Source organism: Macaca thibetana, chromosome 10 (genome assembly GCF_024542745.1).
Source record: "Macaca thibetana thibetana isolate TM-01 chromosome 10, ASM2454274v1, whole genome shotgun sequence".
In the NCBI taxonomy this organism is placed as follows: domain Eukaryota; kingdom Metazoa; phylum Chordata; class Mammalia; order Primates; family Cercopithecidae; genus Macaca; species Macaca thibetana.
The window spans coordinates 84619009-84641928 of NC_065587.1; the positions used below are offsets into that span (position 1 = coordinate 84619009).

At 39.9% G+C, this 22920-nt stretch overlaps 1 protein-coding gene and 1 long non-coding RNA gene across 10 annotated transcripts in view; one reads left to right on the plus strand and one right to left on the minus strand.

The window, feature by feature from the left end:
* Nucleotides 1–2169, minus strand: part of LOC126929390 (uncharacterized) — a 30361-nt gene extending 28192 nt beyond the window's left edge. The window contains exon 1 of the long non-coding RNA XR_007717166.1: nucleotides 2003–2169. This is a non-coding gene — a long non-coding RNA (uncharacterized LOC126929390). The remainder of the gene's footprint in view (nucleotides 1–2002) is intronic.
* The window catches only part of MACROD2 (mono-ADP ribosylhydrolase 2), a 2111745-nt gene that overhangs the window by 1983289 nt on the left and 105536 nt on the right, over nucleotides 1–22920 (plus strand). For all 9 annotated transcript variants that reach the window (XM_050745635.1, XM_050745636.1, XM_050745637.1 and 6 more), the window contains 2 exons: nucleotides 12000–12062; nucleotides 16347–16415. In XM_050745635.1, coding sequence (XP_050601592.1) covers nucleotides 12000–12062; nucleotides 16347–16415 — 132 coding nt within the window. The remainder of the gene's footprint in view (nucleotides 1–11999; nucleotides 12063–16346; nucleotides 16416–22920) is intronic.

Consider the following 22920-nt stretch of genomic DNA (forward strand, 5'->3'; position numbering starts at 1 on the left):
TCCAGCCATACTAAATTACTGTGACTCTCCAAATGTACATGCTCCCTGTCACCTCTGGGGCTTGCTCCCCACCCAGTGGAACATTCCCTCTCTCCTCAACTCGTCCTACTCCATTTGCGTGAATAGTTCCCACTTAGATCCATTGTGAAGCACCTGCCACCAGCACTCCTGCCCCACAGGCCCCTCCTAAGTCTTCGAAGATGCCAAGGCCTTTCTCACATAAGAGTTCCTGGGCATGCTTTTCACTCCACCTGGAGCGCTCATCCTTCTCTCTCCTTTCACCTCATTCATTCCTACTGATTAATTTTGCTTCACAAGTACCTTAGGCATATCAGCTCAAATGACACTTCCACAGGGAAGGCCTCTCCAATACCCTCGTTTGTTAGAAGCCATCTTAGCAACCTACATTCCCCTTCATTAGCACTTATCATGATTGGGGATACTATATTTGTGTAATTATTTGGTTTAAAAATCTCTGAGAGCAGATCCCTCCAAGCACATGCTAAGACAAAGATTCAAGGGCCAGCAGTTGATCTGGGGAGTGATTCCCAGGAAGGGCCAGTAAGGAAGTGGTGAGGTGAGATAGAGAAGGGGAGGAAATAAAAACAGGTGCATGAACAAGTAGATTGTCCTGCGGGCAGCTGAGACTCAGTCCTGCAGGAGAACTCCAGGAAACAGTGTGGATGTGCTCTGAGGAATCCCACTCCAGGGGCATGGATGCCAGGGTAGGGGTATTAGTTCAGCCCCTCCTGTCCATCATTGGTTGAGGGCTGCTTCTGGGATATTAACTCCCCAGCACCTCAGTATTGGCAGGACAAGCATCCTGTTGAGACCAGAAAAAACCCTCAGGCCGCATGTTCAGGAGAAGAAGCCTCTGGTGCACACAGAAATCAGAGGTAAGTGCCAGGAACAATGGCCAGGGCTTTGACAGCTGTGGCTACAGTATCCATCTGTCCCACTGGACTCAGCCCCACAGCCCTTTTCCCCACTAGTTATCGCTAGAGCAGCACTGTTCAACAGAAATATACCATGAGTTACAAATGCTTGTGTTGTTTTACATTTTTCAGAAGCCACATTTAAAAAAAGGTGATATTAATTTTAACGCTACATTTTACTTAACCCAATAGATCAAAAGTAGTATCATTTCAACAAACAACCAATATGAAAATTGTTCCTTAGATATTTTACATTTTTTCACACTATATTCAAAATCTGACATATATGTAACATTTACAGCACATCTCAATTTGGACTTGCCTCATGGTCCATGGAGTGCCCATAGCCATGTGTGGCTAGTGGCTATCACAGTGGGCAGTTCAGCTTTAAAGGACAGAGTCTGGGAGAGACTGAGAGCTCAAAAAATGCTCAGTGACAAAAGTCTCAGCTGGGGCAGTGCCTACCCTGAGCAAATTTCACTGACCGCCCCCAGGACTGGAATTAGGTGCTTAACTTCAGAGCACCTGCTGCCCTCCCTGCTACTTCCAGCACAATGTTAGCTGTACCTAGCTGGGGCTTGTGTTCACTCATCTGTCTCCCCAGCATCCTCCTGGAGCCGGTGGGGCCCCCAACTTGTTCATTCCTGTGTCCGCAGCACCTGATACAATGTCCAGAACAGAGGAAGCTTCCCCAAAGTTTTGCTCAATGATGAATCTCTTTTAAGATAAGGTGATTAAATTATCATCTTTAGTGAAATGTTAGTGAAAATGTAAATTCTATACATTGATTTTATGAAAGGTCTATTTTTGTCTTAGAAATATTAGTATAGCCGTAAGGGATTATTCATCTCATGGCTACAGAGATTCAGAATTTGGACAATGAACAATATAATAATAAAGTGGGCTGTTCATAGCCACATGTAATTAACAAACATAAATCGCAGCATACTTTCTACTTTTACCTGTTAATATTCTGGAGCCTAGACCAATTGTATTAGTCTGTTCTCATGCTGCTAATAAAGACATACCCGAAACTGGGAACAAAAAAAAGGTTTAATTGGACTTACAGTTTCACATGGCTGGGGAGGCCTCAGATTCATGGTGGGAGGTGGAGGACTTCCTACATGGTGGCGGCAGGAGAAAACGAGGAAGAAGCAAAAGCAGAAACCCCTGATAAACCCATCAGATCTCATGAGACTTACTCACTATCATGAAAATAGCACAAGAAAGACCAGCCCCCATGATTCAATTACCTCCCTGGGTCCCTTCCACAACACATGGGAATTCTGGGAGATACAATTCAAGTTGAGATTTAGGTGGAGGCACAGCCGAACCATATCAACAATCATTCTCAAAGAGTGGGGCTGCACTCATAGCAGCAGGATCACCCGGGAATTGATTGGAATTGCAGTGCTCAGGCCCTGTCCCTCTCCACTGAACCAGACCCAGCTATTTGTGTTTTAACAAGCCCTCCAAGGGCCTCTACTGCACAGTGAAGTTTGAGGACCAGTACTCCAGATAAAGTAATTTCCAAGTTACTCCTTTAGAAGGAAAGCAGGAGATCTTAGACAACAGCTTCCTGTGCCTAAAATTCCACACAAACAAAACATTTGGTCTATCTGCCTGAAGGTGTGTGGTTTCTCTACTTGCAAATTAATTTCATATGAAGTAAAGAGAATATGTTGAAATTTATTCTGGTTGGTACAATGTCAAATAGCTATTAGCAAAACATTTGGCTAAACAAAGCTATTACTGGAAATCTGTAATGTTTAAAGAGAGGTAAAATACACATAGACAGCCCTCTTGTTTTTATACTTGTCAGTCAGCTTTGGAGTGGTTGTTGAGTTTTATCATCTATGGGATCATATTGAGGGCAAGAGCAAATTTTTGGAAAAAGTTTATACAAAATCATGGGAGACCCATATATTTCTTTCGTCCTGAACTTCAAAATTCCAAATCAGCATCTTAAAAGTTTGATTCCTACTACTTAAAAGAGCATGTCTCAATATGGAAGGAACAAGTATTTTAAAGGAAGAAAGTGGTAGAAACACAGAATTGGTTTTTGCTTCCCATGATAATATGGGGCTGCGCACAACCTCAGATATATGTGTATTGAATTAGACCTTGGAGAGAAAATAAATTAGGTCCAGAGAGCAGGAGACTTTCCCTTTGGGAGTTGCCCTAGACAGACCCTGGAACTCACACATGTACATCTTCAGTCAGTGACTTCCCAAAGAGCCATTTGGGCAATGCCAAGTGGAGAATTGAAGCACTTACCCCTTTCATCCAGCAAAAATACCCAACATTCATTCATACCTACATATATGAAACAACATTTTTTTATTTTTCTCTGGGTAATCATCTCTAGCCTCAGTTTCACTTTGTGCAGGCAGACACATCACATGAAACCTTTCCATTCCTCTCCCTTCTGTCAACTCCTAAAGGGAACGGCTTTTGTCTTCTGAATAGCCTAATTTATTCTCTCTCTAGCATCTTGAACATTGTAGGTACTCAACAAACATTAATTGATGACAAAGCTATATAACAGCTTTTGAATTTATTCATGGGATGATTCTTCTATTTAAAGAACATCTTTATATACTTTCCATTCTTCAGCAAAAAAAAAGCAAAGAAAAAAAAATGTTTCATCTTGCCAGTTCTGTATTTAACATCTGCACAGAGCACAGTGTGTGCCTGTTTTAAACAAATGTGTAGGCACACTGGTTATGTAGATTCAGGAATGTAAATGACAATACAGAGAAATGTAATTTTTAGAAGAAAATTTAACCTTAAGGCTTAATGAAAAAAAATGTAGTTGCTGTTTTATCAGAGAGAGCGAGAAAGGGAGAGAACAAGGAAATCCCATTGTAATACTGTTATGCTAACCTCATTTTGGCCATGATTTTCCCAGTTATAGAGTGGACACCAGGTTATGTGCATATCTGAGAACTGGTATAATTTATCATCAATTAGCAAGCATAGATCAACCGGTAGAATAACTGTGTCAGTATAAGTTGATTTCTAACTTCAGTTGTACCATGAAGTCATTGGAAGACTTTGGGAAAGTTACTTAATTCTCATTTGTTAGTTACTTTTAAAAAACAGCCACATGAATATATTTCCTATTATTGTCATTCCTTAATAGTCATTGATTATGTACAGGATGCTTTGTATCTCTGCAAGGTGCTGCAACTTCCCCAGGGAAGCCCGCATTCATGAATAGTGTTTACAAAGTACTTGGAAAGCCTTGGATTAAAAACTAACAGTATCAGAGTAAAAGTATTTGTATTAACATGCCATATGGGAGAACCATATATTATCTATTAAGAGGCTATGTGTGGTATTGAAAATAGCTCTCTGGTGCATTGCTTTGTGCTATTTTTATACCAAGATATGCCATGGCAAGTTTTGGTACGCCTGGGTCATACCTTCAATGTTGAAATGCTACAAAATTCAATCCTTCCACAGGTATTTGTTGAGCTCCTTATTGTGCACTTGTCTCTCTGCTTACCATTACATAAAACATATGGAAGGCCCAGTGGCACCTACAGTCTCATGCATTTCCTCTCTTTGAACACGTCTTGTTAAACTGAAGTCCCCATTAACAGGCACACAGGCTTAAAAAAATTACAGGTTCCATTTTTCCTCTTCCTTCTACATGGACAATACTGTTTTGAGACACACTGATAGAGATAGGGCTGACACGATTGTCTTGTCTGTCCTAATGTTCGAAGAGTGACCCGTGAGTCTTGCACCCCCTCTGTTAATGGGGCATGGATGCAGCACTATTTGAGTTTATTTTGGGTAGAACTGGCAGCCAGGAGAGCACTACCACCCAGCATTTCTCCAAACTGCCTACACATGCTGCACCACATTCCCGGAAGACTGTAAGTCATTAGTCTAGAGAACTATATTGAAACGAGTTCCATACAAAATCTGCCCCTGCCTGGGGAGGCGATTCCTTCTCTTAGCTAATTGCTCTAGTAAGGAGACAAGGGGCAATGGGTGTATTATCACAAGGTCCTGAGATCTTATGTCGGGGCCACCATCCTTGAAAAATTCTGTTCTAAATGACATGTGGAACCTCATGCTTCATAAGTAACTGAAAGATCCTGGAATAGAAGATAATTTACCTCTTTTTTTCCTGATTCATTTGTGAACTATCCAGGCAAGTCCAGGTGGCAAGAGCTATTTCATTAACTGGAGAATAGTTATTGAACCCCTACCAGGTACTTAGGAAACATCGTTTAACAAAGCAGACAAAGATCCTTGCCTCGGTGGAGCTTACATTCAAGGAGGGGCGGGAACACATAAACAGTGAACATGATACCTACCTAAATTAGAGGATACGATATATTAGAAGATGATGGACAACTGAAGAACCAAAGAGAAAAAGTTGATCGGGATGAGAAGGATGGAGTGTGTGAGGGTGGGGAGGTGATGCAATTTTAAATGGAAAGTTCAGCACAGATCTCATTGAAAGGGGACAGTGAAGCAGTAACTTGAAGGGGCTAGAAAGAAAGCACTCCAGGTGGAGGGGTCAGGCAATGCAAAGGCCTGGGGAGAAGAGACCCCAGTATGCTGGAGGAACAGCACAGAGGCCAGCATGGCTGCAGCAACTGAACCAGCAGGATACTAGGAGAGAATGAATATATGCAGAGAAACAATGAGGGTCTCCACCATGCAGGATATTACTGCCATCAGAGCATTCAAGCAGGGGAGTGGTATTAGCTGCCTCACACTTTAAAACAAACCAGCTTCTAGGCTGAGAAGAGGTGTTAAGAAAAGAACTGCAGCAGCAAAACATATCAGGAAGTCATTGCCACTACCCCGGAGAAAGGGGATGGAGGATGGCCCCAGCTGGCACTGGCGAAAACAGAGGGATCCTAACTATTAATACTTGTGCTCCCCACACTTCATCATTTGATTTCTGGAAACCATTAGTTAAGATCAAAGACACATGAAATGTTTAAACGAATCCACAATTTAATGAAATTCAAGCAGAAGCTGAGATAGATGCCACACCTCATCTACATAGAGAACTGAAATATGATTCAAGGAAAAAAATAATCACGCTTTGGGGGAAAATGAAATTTCTCTCTTAATCCCTTGACATGTGTTTATGGAGCCCTTAACAGATAAGGCACTGTGCTGAGTGCCAGGACACCACAAAAAAGGGACATCTCTCTGCAGAGGGCTTACAGCTTAGCTCTTGCAGGTGAGCAGAGGTCTTAGGATTCTGCAGGGCAAGAAAGAGAGACTCCAGCATTTGGCATGATCTGGACCTGTGTTTAATTCTCAGCTCTGCCACGAACTGTGTGACTTCAAGAAAGTGACTTTGATCTCCCACAAGCTTGATTTCTTCATCTTCAAAAATGGAGATAAAGTTGAATAGGATGGTTGCGACGTTCATGGTTATGTGTGTGAGGTGTGTGAGCATGTAAAGGCCTGGTGCAAAGGAGACACCTATAGGAAGCAGCAGCTATGACTCCTGCTAGGTGGAGACTGTTCACTGCACACCTTTTTATCTGCCCTAAAAGATGCACATTAGGCTTTTCATTAAAATAATGAGGCAGCCAATGCAGAAATTTTTCTAAGAGTAAGCTATTAAAATAGATCAATCAGCTAATGACATCTCCTGAACAAAATTTGTAAAGGTTTGGAACTAACCTTCCCTCCCTCCTTTCCTTCCTTCTTTCCTTTCTTCTTTAAGCCATTAAGCAGGGCTGAGAAAAGTAGGTTTAAAGTAGGTTTGCATTGGAGGGAAGATGGTGGTGAGGGGGCACAGAGTTTGGACAGGGTCAGAAGGGCTTCTCTGTCCCAGACCACTGTGAACTAAAGAGACACAACAACTGAATGCTGTATGATCCTAGATTGCTATTAGGATATTCTTGAAAATTGGATAAACTCAAATGTGATCTGTAGCTTAGACAGCAGGAATGTCATCTATGTTAATCTTCTGATCTTGATGGTTGTATTGTGGTTATGAAAAAGAATGTCCTTGTTTGTAGAAAATACATACTAAAGTATTCAAGGCTGATGGGCATGATTAGGAGGTGATTATGTCTGCAACTTACTCTCAAATGGTCCAGGAAAAAAAGAGTTCTTGTCCTGTTCTTGCAACTTTCTGTTGCTTAAAATTATTTCAGAATAAAATGCCTTTAGCATTAAACACAAAAGTTTAGAGTTGTAGCACTGCACTCACCTGATATGAGAGCCAGAGGGGTTGATTCTCAATGTCTGTTGTGTTCAATGTTAATTGAATTAATCCAGATGAGATTATCATTTCCCACATTTTTGCTGATTCATAATTTACGTATCTTACCCAGACAACAAATACTTACATTTCTAAGTAGGCAGTAGTAGGCCCCGACATCAGCTAAGACTGGGTTGAAACTGTCCCCTGCTGCCATCAATTGCTAGCTGTGGAATCTTAACACCCCTGTGTCTCAGTTGTCTCATCCATGAAATGCAGATAATAATACCCGCCTCATGCAGTTGTTATGAGAATGAAGCTTGATAACTTTTGCAAAGCATTTAGACACTGAGTGGACCATATGCAATATTCAGTAAGTGTTAGCTGGTATTAACTAATATTATTCTGTTGCTCACATAGCTCTATAGTTAAATAAAACATAAACATCATTATATTGATGGCAGTGCAGACCCTTTAAGAGCATTCCTCTGTTATGTCAGCTAATTTTACTTTTCAAATATGTGCCTTCTAGAGAATTTTGAAACGTATGAGTTGAAAATATAGATGGGGAAATACAAAATTAAAGACTGGATTTTTTTTATAAGAGACAGCTAATTTTTTTTAAAGTTAACTTAAAGCCTTCCTGAGCTGAGAAAAATAAATACATCATCTGTATTAATCAGTTATTGCCATAATAATGCTGTGCAATAAGTCACCCCAAAATGCATCCCCTACCACAAAAATTTTTATTCTCATGCTCACAGGTCTATAAGATAACTGTGGTCCAGCTGATGTAGGCTGGGCTCAGTGGGGTGGTTCTACTGCAAGCTGTGAGTTGCTTGGGTTCAGTTCCAGACAGTGACTTGGGTTCAAACTTGCTCCATGTATCTCTCATCCTCCTTAAGCCAGGCGCTACAGGGGCATCTTCTTGTCATGGCAAATGTCAGGAACACAAGAAACAAATCCTTTTATGCAGCACATGTAAATCCTTTGCTCACATTCTCTCCACTAGCATTTCATTAGCTAAATTAAGTCCCATGGTCAAGTCCAAAATCAATGGCATGGAAGTATTTTTTGCTCACAATGGGAGGACACTGATATATGTGTCTGTCTGTGCCCAGAAAACTATAGACCTTTAGAAGAAAAGACAACAGTATACCAGCATGAAGTACACATCAGATTGTTTCCCCCACATAGGGATGGATTTGTTCAGACTTATGTCTCCTTTATCTTCCTATCACCATGTAGAGTTCACAAAAGGAACTACAAATATCAGGATAGCAATCCGTGATCATGTGGTTGAGATTTTGCCCTTGCAGAACTCTCCCATGTAGAATTAAACATGGATGGCTTGCTTATCATAGTCATGTTGCAGCAGGAGCCTCTTATTTCTATAAAATTTCTGAAATATTCTTGCAAACAGTACACACTCGATAATTATTAGTTGAAAGAGTAGGAGGCAGAGTACTAATACGGGATAAATCAGAAGGACACAACCAGTAGAATTCTCACAGGTTTCTGTGCTTTTTCAGCATGGGAAAGTAAAGTGTTATATTACACTCAACATGAATGCTATGGAAATTTATCATCTGAAGTAAATATGTGATCTTAAAGGAATATTAACTAAGAACAGTTAGCTTCTATGTGACATTATTTAAGCTAACAAAATAGCCTCGCACTTCCCTGTATTTCTTCACCTTTATCGTAAACCTTTTAAAATCCCTTCTAAAATCCCTTCTAAAAACCTCAAGTTTACACATCCCTCTGCTTAACTTTTTATTGTTTATGTGCTTCCTGTGACGATAGCTAGACAAACAAGGCTGATAAAAAGAAAGCTTGTCCTTATCAAAGACTTACGGGTAACTGTGTTAATGTGCCTTGCTTTTTCTACCAGTGGAAGCCCCCTATTTCACTAAGAACTCACCCATTTGCAGCATTTAAAATGGATGGAAAGTTCTAAGCCAGCCAAAATGTCCTTCTAAAAGAATGAAATGAATGTTAATCTAATTGCCCAAGAATGCGTACGCTGGGCTTGGAAAATAAGCCTTCTACATTGGTTCCCCCTGCTGGATTTGAGGATGCACTGTCTTGGAAATTGATGAAAGCAATATAACTGGACCTTTTTATCTAAGGACATGTTACTGGAATGGCAAATCCAGCATTCTTCTAGAAAGCATTCGCTCTGTGATAAACGTGCCAAGTGTTTCTTGAGTTTGCTTCCCAAGGGCAGAAATACTGCAAATAGAAAACTGTGCCTCTGAGACTCAAAGTAGAAAACAAAAGCATGCCACTCAGATGTCTGTTCTAGCGAGAGGGGTGGCACACAAGGGAACTAAGGATAAAAACCCAGAAGCAGTAGATTAGATAAACTGCCAGACTGGTTGTTACTATCAGAAAGCTGGATTTCGGGGTCTGACCATGAATTTCCTTTTATGCATTTACAACTATTAGAACCAGTTCCTTACATTTCTGTAACTTAATTTCTGTTTTTCTTTCCCTTCTTATCTTCTTCTCTTCATAAGAAATCTCCCTACCTCTACTCTGTAGAAGATGTGGTAACCAGACTAATTTTAAAGGAAACTTGTAACCTGCAAACGTCAGGGCTATTGTGAAGTGTGTTAAAAGGTCTGTCTGTTGAGGGAGACAGAGAAGCTGGCAGATCTTTCCTGCTTGACTCTGAATCCATTTGGTGGGAGGAAAGGGACAGATATTGGCTAAGTTTTTGGCACATGCTCCTGCACCAACTTGGCCTTGTTAAGACAGCAAGAACAGCAGAAGTGACTATTTCCTCCCTAGAGCAAAGGCCAATGCTGTTTCCTTCATGGAGAACCAGAACAGGGAAAATGTCAGATAATCATGTGGTACTTGTAAATATGCCATTGAATTTAAGTGGCATACAGAGCCACCCCAGCTTCTCGTATTATATTCAGGCCAGGTGTGGTGTCTTACGCCTGTAATCCCAGCACTTTGGGAGGCTGATGTGGGAGGATTGCTTTAGGGCAGGAGTTCAAGACCAGCCTAGGCAACAAAGCAAAACCCTGTCTCTCCAAAAAAATAAAAAATTAGTCAGGCTTGGTGGCATGTGCCTTGTAGACCCAGCTGCTCAGGAGGCTGAGGTGGGAGGAATGCTTGAGTCCAGGAGTTAAAGGTTGCAGTGAGCTGTGAACATGCCACTGTACTCCAGCCTGGACAACACAGCAAGACTCTGTGTCTATAAAAAACAAAAGAAAACAAAAAGTAGTTATATTATGTTCACCATCACAAACGACACAGGGCTAAGCCAACACAGGGGATCCTGTACATATATTTATTGACTGCATTCTTTGACAACCTCAGAGTATAACTCCTTTTTCTTTTTTTATCCTTCTTTTATAAACTTTTTTTTCCCCTATTTAGGTCAAATCTAAATGTTTCCCCATCTGAAACTTTCTTCAATAGGTTGTTTTCCAGAGCTGCAGGTGAAATGCTTCCCCACTGCTTCTGAGGCTCTTACTTCAGCTCTGCTACTAGTGGCCTCCTCTTGGGAGGATTCTCTTGCCTCGGAATTAAGAGTTGATAGGAGGAGAAGATGGCGGGTCAAAGCATTCAAGCAAAACAACGTTAAGTGATTCAGGCCTGCTCGTGGGTCAGGAATTTTTAAAGGGTTCAGCTGGATGTCTCTTCTGCTCCTTGTGACACTGGCTGAGGTCACTGCTCAGCTGCATTTGGTTGGCAGCTGGCTGGGTGGAAAGGTTCAAGAAGGCTTGGCTCACAGGTCTGGCCCTACATGCTCCCCACACATCTTTTCTCTCTCTCTCCGTGTGTCTCCCTCTATTTGGCAGGCCAGCCTCAGCTTCTTTACAGCATGGAGGCTGGCTTCCCAGGGGTAGAAAGTAGAGATTGCCAGTTCTTGAAGGGTAGCTTGGAGGTCCCAGAATATCACTTCCATCATATTCCATCATATTTGTCTAAAGAAGTTTCACAGCCAGTCAGGACTTAAAGAGAAGGAATGGGCTCCACTCCTTCAGAGACAAAGCATTTGTAGCCATCTTTAACCCACATGAATATAGGTTGGAAACTTCTGCTTCTATTTTCTGTACTTCACTATATGTTTTATACTTTGTTCTTATGTCTTTGTATAAATTCATCATTTTTATTTGCTTCATTTTCCAAACCAAAAGCAATTGGGAGACCCTTCCAGCAATGACTTATAAAATCATGCCTATACTTAACTACTTAACCTTCAAAAAGTTTATTATTTCCACAGATAAATCCACAGATATAGTAGCTATTTTAAGAAAAAAGAAAGTTTTAGAAAGTTGCTAATATACAGCCTTCATTGCACCTGACCAGTTATTTTTCATATAATTATATATGATAGCACAAATTCAACCAACATAATCTGTTCAAGACAAAATATTTTATAGCATAGGTATGTTAGACTGCCATATGCAAGTTAAGTGAAAATTGACCCTTTTTTGCAGCATATATCACACAGAGAAGTAAAGGGCAAGAAACTTAGCCAACCTTCCTTACACAGTGCATGTTACTTAAGTCAAGGGAGAAAAGTGGACTGGAGTTGAAGTTTGTATTATATTTTGGGAAATGCCGAGCAAGGAGAGACTTGTTACCAGGACCACTGAGTGAATTTTGTTTACCGCAGTTAAACATTTCATCTAGCAAATCATGTGAGAAGGGATGAGTATAAATGCACCTATTTATGTAGGTAATTTTTCTGTTTCATGCCTCTGATTCATCCCTCTGCCTGGCTTTATGGGCAGTCATGCTACATTGCTTACAATTAATTTCAGTGCTGCATATTAGCCATAAAGAGATATTTCACAAGTTGACCTGATGCATTTTTTTTTCCTCTGTGGTTTTCTTGAAAGATGAGAATGGTCCAGAGGAAAAGCAAAGTGTGGAAGAAATGGAAGGACAGAGCCAAGATGCAGGTAGGCTCGGATTTCTTTTGAGAAGCTGCCTAGGCCTTATCCGCAGAGGTGAACAATAACTTCACTCAATATTATTATCTGAAAATGCTTATAGCTTTCACCAGATGAATTCCAGTGTTCATTCAGGTCTCCCTCAGGAAGCCACCATCTCCGATCACTATAAGTTGACTGTGCTTTCAAACAGAGTGGTACATTTTCACACATCCTTCACCAATTCCATTTTCTGCCCTATAACAGTTTGCCTGGTAAAATTCTAAGAGGGACGGGCGGAAGTTGGAAGTGCCAAGCCAGAGCTTGGCTGAGTTAGGGTAAGCTCAAATTTGTACATTTAGCTTGAGGGAAAAAATGAAATAAAAACTGATTAAAGGAAATGAAGAAGAGGCTTGCCCTGTACAGCGAGTAGAATGTTCTTTAGTGTATTGCATTAAATTTTGAAGAGCTATGCTTCAGGTTATTTCTCTGCATATTGTAGGAGATGGTGCGATGGGCCTGACTACCCCACACACAGAGCTCTAAGTGAGATCTAAACCCTTCCTGACATCCCCTCTGTTCACTAAAGGACAGATGTGTCCATTGAAAGTTTATAGATTCCACACTGTAGATTATAAATTGAACATTTTTAAATAAAATAGCACTTAAGACTCAAAAGGGATTGAAGTCACCTGTGATTTATTATCTCTTCCTATCCATTTTTATACTCAGCCATGCTCTCCTTTAAAAGAATGATAGGCACAATCATTCACTTACCAACATAACCAACAAAAAAATAAAAATAAAAATCCCCGTGCTCTTTAGTTTCCCAGTTATTCTCCCAATTGTAATGAGGCCCATGAAGGGCCACTTTTGAAACAGTGAGCCCTACCGTTTGCCAAGCACATCCTAGGCCATATGCTGAACTCTTGGAATTAAACCAGGTAGTGTGATAAGTTTTTCGCTGTAAAATTCTTGCATTAACCTTGGAGATGTTGCTAGGGGTCTGGAAGCTTTTATTATTAACCTGGAAGACGAATTGAAGAAGGCCAATCAGAGAAAGCACTGAAGCAAAGCAGCAAGGACTTTGTGTACCTGCACCTGGGTCGGCCGGCGTCCTTTGCTGCAACATAGTCCTTGCAATAAAATGAATTTCTGATGCAGAAAACTGTTGTTATCCAACCCTCCCCCACCCCCAACCCACACATTACGCTCCATAGCAGATGAGTGAAAAGCTGTCACTGTTTTTATTGTTTGGGGCTGACAAGTATTAGTCGACTAACTGCCGACAGCTGAGGCCATTCTGTGACTGTGGAGCTTACACAGGTTTTATTCACTCACTACTCTGTCCCAAACTGTTTTTTTTTATTTTTGAGACGGAGTCTCACTCTGTCACCCAGGCTGGAGTGCAGTGGTGCAGTCTCAGCTCACTGCAACCTTCACCTCCTGTGTTCAAGCGATTTTTGTGCCTCAGCCTCCCAAGTAGCTGGGACTACAGGCACCCACCACCATGCCCGGATAGATTTTTTATTTTTAGTAGAGACAGGGTTTCACCATGTTGGCCAGGCTGGTCTCGAATTCCTGACCTCAAGTGATCTGCCCGCCTAAGCCTCCCAAAGTGCTGGGATTATAGGCGTGAGCCACCACACCCAGCCCCGAACTGTCATTATTGACAAAGATTGTTTCCCATCCCTGTACATACATGCACACACACACACGCACACGCACACACACATGTATGCATGCACTCGCATTTGCCTGTGTTTGATTTATTCATCCTTTTCCCTTTAACCAGTTGAGAATAAGCAGTTTGTAGATTTGAGATCCTTTTGCCTGTGAGAAGGGAGTGGTAGAATGTCAGCCCTCTTCTCCAGCCCTTGAATCTGATAGCGTTGTCACCGCAATAGGGGCACTTCTCAATGTGAAGAGGAGTCCTAAATGCATCCCCGAGTGACTCACCTTGCTCTTCCAAGTGAGCTTGCCGGCTGGCACAGAGGCCAATGGCAGAGTCCACCTATAATCCTGGCCAGCGTCAACATACATTGTTACGTTCACACTGCTCATTTCATATCCTCCCTAATCAGAGCTCCGATAAATCGAAGATGTGGTTATGGGTTGTTAAAGCTCTTTTGACCTGCTGGTATTTTTCCAAAATAAAAGTATCTTATTTTCATTCAATATAATCTCCAGCTTCAGTTTTGATTATATAGCTCTGCAGGCCTCTTACACGTCATGAAAAAACACAATCTTAAAACAGTGCAATCCAGCAGTTTTGACTGTTGTCATGATCAAATCAGATCAAAGTTGTAGATAACATTCTTCCAAAAAATTTAACAAATACATATCAAGGGTTCATTGCGTCATAGGCACCGTTCCAGGCACTGAATAAACAAACAATCAGTAAAAACAACATCCCTGTTTCTTTGAAATTTATATTCTTGTGGGGGTTCCAAACAATAAACAAATAAAAATGATAAAAACATCAATAGTGATAAATGCCTTGCTGAGAAATAAGGAAACATAGAAGGAATGCCCAGAAGGCAACTTTCCAGTGCCTGGGTTTGGGATGGACTCTCTGAGGAAGTGATAGTTAAAATGAGATCTAAATGATGAGATAGTGACAGAGAATTATGTTCCAAAGGACACCTCACCTGAAAGTAATAGTCCATGCACCATGAACAACAGATAGGCTAGAAAATAAGTGATTTGTGATTTGCTTCCAAATGTGTGTTAGTTTTCATGCATATATGAGTTATCTTTAGTTCCCTGACTCTGCTACTACATAAAAAACTGTGAATATGTGTGTGTGCATATGTACTATATATATAGTTTATATGTATAAATATACCATATATGTATAAATATACTATATAAAACTATAGAGTCCATGTAGTATATATACACATATGTAATATGTGTGTGTGTGTGTGTGTGTGTATATATATATATATAGTTTTTCATGTACTATCAGGGAATATATATATACATAACTATGTATATAAGTATATATCACTATTATATATAAGTATATAATTATACACATTTTCTGCTACTACATGAAAAACTATATACACACTATATATGTATATGTATACTACATATACTCTATAGTTTATATATAGTATATTTATACATGTAAACTATATATACTATATGTATATAACTATATATAACTATTGTATATAACTGTATAACTATACATATTCCCTGCTACTACATGAAAAACTATATATACACTCTATATGTATATGTATACTACATATACTCTATAGTTTATATATATTTGTACATATAAACTATATATATAGTGTGTGTGTATATATATATACACATACGCACTCTATAAATACTTTTTTCTATAGTAACAGGGTTATGGAACTAAAGATAACTCATGTATGCATAAAAACTAACACACATTTGGAATCAAATCACAGATCACGTCTTTTCTAGCCCATCTTTTGTCCAAAACGTGTGTGTGTATGTGTGTGTGTGTGTGTGTGTGTGTGTGTGTGTGTGTTTGTGTGTATGTATATTCCTTTTCCAGTTATCAGGTATTAAACACTGCAAATGATTTTAGCAATCCTGCTTGTCTAGATTTACTGTTTGAATGGGAGGGAATAGACTAGTTAGCTCTTATCCTGGAGGCCAAACATGACTAGAGTCACTAGGGGCTGATGACACTGAGAAGAGAGGTCTACTCTAATGTGGTTAATTGGTGCTGTGAGAGGAACAGAGAGTTCCACGTCCTTAGTCCCCATTTTCCCCTTCTGTTCTCGGGTGACATGAAAGTTCCTGGTGGCTGCTGGTGCCCTGTGCCAAATGCTCCCCTTCTTCCCGGCCTCTGTGCTGACAGCCATCAGAGCTGCTCCCTGCAGTTTGACAGCCTGGCATAACGGAGCAGTAGTGCTGTGCTAAGAAAAAAAAAACTTTACAAACACACACACAAAAGCACTTTGTAAGAACTTGCAAGGATATACTTTCTTTCACAATCTGTTACCAAGAAAAATAATATACCATCCTTTGAGGAATGAGGAAGAAACAAAATGCCAAAGGATACTACTAGCAACAAGTAGCATTTTTCACCAAAAAATAGATTGTAGCCCGTCTCTGACTTAACTGAAAGTTCCTGTTTCACTAACTATAAAAGAGATTCCCAAAGCACTAGCCCCTTCAAAGAGCATTCAGTGTATTCAAGCGTGCTGCAGGCTCATGCTTTCTGTGGTGGAGAGTGGAGGGAGGTGCAGGGCAGGAAAGCCACAGCCTGACTTCTGGAAGGATGAGCTCTGAGGCAGTGTTTCTTTTTCTGCTTTATAGATGGTGTCAACACTGTCACGGTGCCTGGCCCCGCTTCCGAAGAGGCAGTGGAAGACTGTAAAGATGAAGGTATGAGGCCACTAACTACATCTAATAATTGCAGACTCTTAGACCATTTGGGCTTGTTTATATGGAAAAACGAGGCAGCAAGTCAAATATAACTAGGTTTTCTTAAGTGTCTCTGTTTCCAATACAATCGACTATCCCACCTACTCTCTTTTATTGCATATCTAGCCTTTATAGAAAACACAGACACACACACACACACACATATATATATAACATTTACATTTGTTCCTTTGGAAAATAACTATTTATGAAATGAGAGAATGACCAGAGAAATTATGTTTAGAGACATTTATTTAAAACACCAGAATTAGTCAGTTCTGCTCTTTACAGCCACTCATCAGGAAAAGGTTTGAAAGAGTGGCATTTGAGAACCACCAACCAGGGAGCACCATTTTTCAAAAAAGAAAGAAATGTTTGAAAGGCATCCTTAGAAACAAATCTTTGGCAAGAGCATCATTCTCCATTCTGTCGACAGTTACTCTGAGAAAATGTTGCTGACCCAAGTATTTCCAGAAAAAGTAAAAAAAAAAAAAAGAAATTACTCTTTAGAAGACAATTTGAGGAAGGAAGAAGTAGTGGAGACATTGATGTGGGGACGCTAGAATTAAAAAATATATATCTAAAGGAAAACAAAATAGTCCTTTTTCTCTCTGTCTCCTGGTTCATTGGCAAGTCCCCAGATGAAAAGGTAATATAGGCATACCTTACTTTCTTGCACTTCATTTTACTGTGCTTTGAAAATACTGCATTTTTTACAAATTGAAGTTTTGTGGGAACCCTGCATCAAGCAAGTCTGTTGGCACCATTTTCCCAACAGCATGTCCTCATTTCATGTCTCTGTGTCACGCTTTGATAATTCTCACAATATTTCAAAGCTTTTTACTATTATTCTATTTGTAATGGTGATCTGTGATCAGTGATTACTACTATAATTGTTTTGGGGTGCTATGTACTATGCCCATAAAAGATAGTGGACTGACTTAGTAAATGTGGTTCTGACTCTTCCACTGACCCACTATTCCCCTGTCTGTCTCCCTTTTCTCAGGCGTCCCTATCCCCTAAAACACAACAATATTGGAATTAGGCCAATTAATAGACCTATAATAGCCTCTATGTGTTCACGTGATAGGAAGAGTTGCATACTAAATCATACTTTAAATCAAAAGCTAGCTATGTTTAAGTTTAGTGAGGAAGGTATGTTGAAATCTGAGATAGGCTGAAATCTAGGCGTCTTGTGCCTAGTTGTGAATTCAAAGGAAAAGTTCTTGAAGGAAATTAAAATTGCTACTCCAGTGGACACATGAATGATAAGAAACTGCAACAGCCTTATTGCTGATAAGGAGAAAGTTTTAATGGTCTGGATGGAAGATCAAACCAGCCATAACATTCCCTTAAGCCAGAGCCTAGTCCAGAGCAAGGTACTAGATTTCTTCAATTCTACTGATGCTGAGAGAAGTGAGAAAGCTGCAAAAGGAAAGTTGGACCTTAGCAGAGGCTAATTCATGAGGTTTAAGGAAACAAGCTGTTTCCATTACATTAATGTGCAAGCTGAAGCAGCAAGTACTGATGTAAAAGCTGCAGCAAGTTATCCAGAAGATCTAGCTAAGATCACTGATGAAGGTGGCTACACTAAGGAACAGATTTTCGATGTAGACAAAACAGCCTTCTGTTCGAAGATGAGGCCATTTAGCATTTTCATAGCTAGAGGGGAGAAGTCAATGCCTGACTTCAAAGGACAAGCTGGCTCTCTTGTTAGGGGCTAATGCAGCTGGTGACTTTAAGTTGAAGACAATGCTTGTTTACTATTCCAAGAATCGTAGTGCTCTTAAGAATTAGTCGAAGGCTACCCTACCTGTGCTCTGTAAATGGCACAACAAAGCCTGTATTATAGCATGTCTGTTTATAGCATTGTTTACTGAATATTTTAAGCCCACTGTTGAGACCTTCTCAGAAAAAAAATGATTCTTTTCAAAATATTACTGCTTATTGACAATGCACCTGGTCTTTCAAGAGTTATGATGGAGATGTACAAGGAATGTAATGTTGTCTTCATGCCTGCTAACACATCTATTCTGCAGACAATGGATCAGGGAGTAATTTTGACTTTCAAGTCTTTCTTTTTAAGAAATATGTTTTCTAACACTGTAACTGCCATAGATAGTGATGTCATCCTCTGATGAATCTGGGCAAAATAAACTGAAAATATGGAAAGGATTGACTATTCTAGATGACATTAAGAATATTCATGAAAGAAGGTCAAAATATCAACATTAGCAAGGGTTTGAAATAAGTTAATTCCAACCCTCATGGATGACTTTGCGGGGTTCAAGACTTCAGTGGAGGAAGTAACTAAAGATGTGGTAGAAATGTCAAGAGAACTAGAAGTGGAGACTGAAGATGTGACTTAACTACAATCTCATGAGAAACTTGAACAAATGAGAAGTTGCATCTTATTTATTAAAAAAAGAAAGTGGCTTCTTGAGATGGAAGCAGGTTTGAGAGTATTGAGTTCAATTTTTTGTTTGTTTGTTTTTGAGATGGAGTTTCGCTCTTGTTGCCCAAGCTGGAGTGCAATGGCGCAATTTTGGCTCACTGCAACCTCTTCCTCCCAGGTACAAGCAATTCTCCTGTCTCAGCCTCACAAATAGCTCAGATTACAGGCATGCACCACCACAACCAGCTTTTTTTGTTGTTTTTTTGCTTTTTGTTTTTTTTAAAGTAGAGATGAGCTTTCACCTTGTTATTCAGGCTGGTCACTAACTCCTGACCTCAGGTGATCCACCCGCCTCGGCCTCCCAAAATGCTGGGATTACAGGCAAGCAACACTGTGCCTGGCCTTACTCAGTTCAATTTTAAGATAATTCCTACTGTGCATAAAATGCCATCAAACAGCATTGCATGCCACAGAGAAATCTTTTGTGAAAGGAAGAGACAATCATTGTGGCAAGCTTCATCATTGTCTTATTTTAAGAAATTACCATAGCTAGCCAGGCATGGTGGCTCACACCTGTAATCCCAGCACTTTGGGAGGCCGAAGCAGGCGGATCATGAGGTCAGGAGATTGAGATCATCCTGGCTAACATGGTGAAACCCGGTCTCTACTAAAAATACAAAAAATTAGCCAGGCATGGTGGCGGGCACCTGTAGTCCCAGCTACTCGGGAGGCTAAGGCAGGAGAATGGTGTGAACCCAAGAGGCAGGGCTTGCAGTGAGCCAAGATCATGCCACTGCACTTCAGCCTGGGCAACACAGCGAGACTCCGTCTCAAAAAAAAGAAAGAAATTACCATAAGTACCTCAACCTTGAGCAACCAAGTGGTGGCCATCAACATTGAGTGGCCAGTAGTAACCATCAACATTGAGGCAAGACCCTCCACCAGGAAAAAGATTACAAGTTGCTGAAGGCTTAGATGATGATTGGCATATTTTAGTGATAAAGTATTTTTCAGTTAGAGTACATTAACTGTTTTTTAAGACATAGTGTATCTAAAAATATAACTGATGTCAAATACCCACATAGGCTCTGATGGGAAACTCTAGGTCATCTCAGGGAGATAAATAAATCTGATCAAATGCGATCAGAGTGAAAAGACAGAAAGTGGTGTTCATCTTAAGCAAAAATTTTGGTCATACCAATCATTTAGTTTGTGCTAAAAATTTTAAAGTGTCATGAAGTTGAGTGGCAGAGTTTAAGAAACATGAAAGAGAGATAAATTAATTTGAATGTGACCATGTTTCAGGCTGGGATTTTTCCTGTTGAGTTGTTTAGTTTGGAGATATCGCACCTTCACAGAAGCACACTGTTTGTGATGTTTCTTGATGCTTTTAGGAACTCACACCATTAATTGCTTATGCCAAGATTCATTTTTTGGAATACTTTTAGGATTTTTTTAACATAAAACTTTTAATGATGGTAACTCCATGAAGGAGTTCTGTTATGTATCACAAATGCAGTTCCTAAATGTGAAGTTTTATGAGTATTACTGAAATAAGCCATTAATATCCATTAACCTATTTACTTAGGGAAAATAGAAATGTTTTAAAATCCAAACTAGTATGCAGTCCTCTTTCAATTAAAAACAGAATGCCTAGGGTATGATTTTTGCCTTTTTCTTCTGAAATAGCATGTACAGAAAACCACTGTTTTTGGTTGATTATCAGTTCAAAGCTTAGACCAGCTTAGAACAAGTGTCTAATGCTGTTGGAACTATTGTCTTGACTGATAGATACCTAGCTTAGAATAAAAAAAAAATCAATTGAAATCCTTCAAGATTGAGGTCAAGATAAGGTTAAAAGGCAGTCATATGTGTTGAGGATTCATTTCAAACATTCTCCATTATTAGCTTTCATGCAGAAATATCTCTTCTCTGTGACATCTGGGCTATTTTAGAGCTCTGCAGTTATAAGATTGCTTATAGAAATGCTCATTACACTCTCCAGTTTAAGTGGCAGAACATTTTTGCTGATCAAATGTCCTGAAGAAGCCCTTGCTCTCTTGAGTTTGTTTTCAGACTTTGATCCTGACCAAGCATCTTCTTGGGCTTTAGAATCACTGATATTATGGACAGGTCTTTTTTTCTCTTTCTAATAAAACTCCCAAGAATTTTGAGACTCATTTGGTTATTTCCAGCTTTGCTTGTCAGTGGGCTGGCTTTACATTTGTTATAACCTTAGTTTCCACAGGAAATTAGCATCTTCTAGGGTGCGAAGATTGAAAACAAATAAACAAAAAATAAGATGGCTAATGTCACTTTGGAGACCAGATATTTAAAAAATTCGAACAGTCATGTGAAGGTTGAAGAATTTCAAAAGGAAGTATTGTAAACCAGGTATCCTCTATGCCAGCAGTTTTGTTTTAATGTTCTAGACATATTTTCCACTGGGAACCAGGAACCCATGCTTGCTGCCTGCTTACCCCCATGTACTTGCTAACTGTGCCAGCTGCCAACAGAAGGAGATGCAACCAACTGGCTCATGGATCAAGAGCTAGATTGTGAGCTACACACTGATGACACCTGTTCCCAATGAGTCATTACGGCCATAGGGTGGGCAGGAGTTGAGCTGGGAGCATGAGATATTAGCAGGAAGAATGCTGATGAATAATTCATCCGGAATGCATGCCAAGGATTTGGCAACCAGGATTGAATTGAAATTAACTCCAAGGTAAAGCTGGCCTGGGAAAAGATTTGTGGGTCGGTAGGCGTTCTGAGGTTATTTCTGAAATAGGATGTGTACTTATCTATTGAGGACTTCTTTCTCTACTGGTTAAAAATACTCTGTTGATTTAATGGTAGTTTGCACTTTAAATCCTTAAAAACAAATTTAGGAGTACAAGTATTAAGGCTATTTAAGTTAACAAATATACAAGCAATCATATTAAAGGGGCATATAAACACAGAGGTAAAATTCATAGGGATGTCAAGTACTCCAGATGAAACTTTTATGAAGTTCTTATTATTACTATTTAAGATATAGTCAACCTCCTTAAGATAAACAATATGCTCTGTTCTAGTTTTTTCAACACTTCTAATAGCTTATTTTCACCCAGAGCCAAGGTCAAGGCAGCTTTCTGGGGGAAAATAAAGTGCTGTTTAAACTCATCTTAATTCACCTGCCTTATTATTTAATCAGTACCTAATTTAAATTTGAAGGTCAACTAGGCCAAATCATATGCTCATTAATATTAACAACAAAATCAATTAATACTCAGGTGCATACCCGAGCTTGTATTCCTTTGGAACACCATGTAAGTCATACAATTGCTGTTTTTGGTATTTTTGAAATGGGATGTCACCTGGCAAAGGGTTTCTTAACACTTAATCTAGTTTCAAACCTCCTAGAAGTCAAAATTACTGTAGGAAAAGGGGAAAGCTAGCGCCAAGAGTCAGCCTTGCCAAAGTGAACAAAAGAGAAAGATTATGTACTAGGAAGAGGATTCAGGAATGTGCAAGAGATGAGAGCACAAATTATTCCAACCACTGAGCACTGTAGGCCTGGCCAGTGGTGTGGACTCAAAATTGTTCTGAAAAATGGCATTGTTTCTGTTCTTCGCCTGAACTGTTGAGGAGAAACAAAACTAAGGCTGCCAATGAAATTCCTCTCAAGACTCTCCAGGCTAATTTTTCTTTGTCCTATTCCCATTCTTGGTGTTCACCATCCCCCACCAAGCATCCTCACCCTCTCACTCATCAGAGCGAGGACAAAGTTGTGCTCTGCCCTGGATCTGCATTGATAGAGGGTCTGAATACGCTTGAGCATCCCTGAGTTATCCCTCTTGGATAGTAGGAGCCTTAAGTGTAGAATGAAAGTGGCCGTCCTCTGCTGGTATACTGAAGGGGAAAGAAGATGCATTGAGTGTCTCCTGTACACAATGCTTTACATTTATAACAATGTAGTCTTCGTTTCTCAAAAGGGTAACCTGAGACTCAGAGAAGGAGAGAGGAAAAAGGTGTGTGTGTGGGAAGTGAGGATAGGAGAATGATTTTATTACTGTTAACTGCCATAGC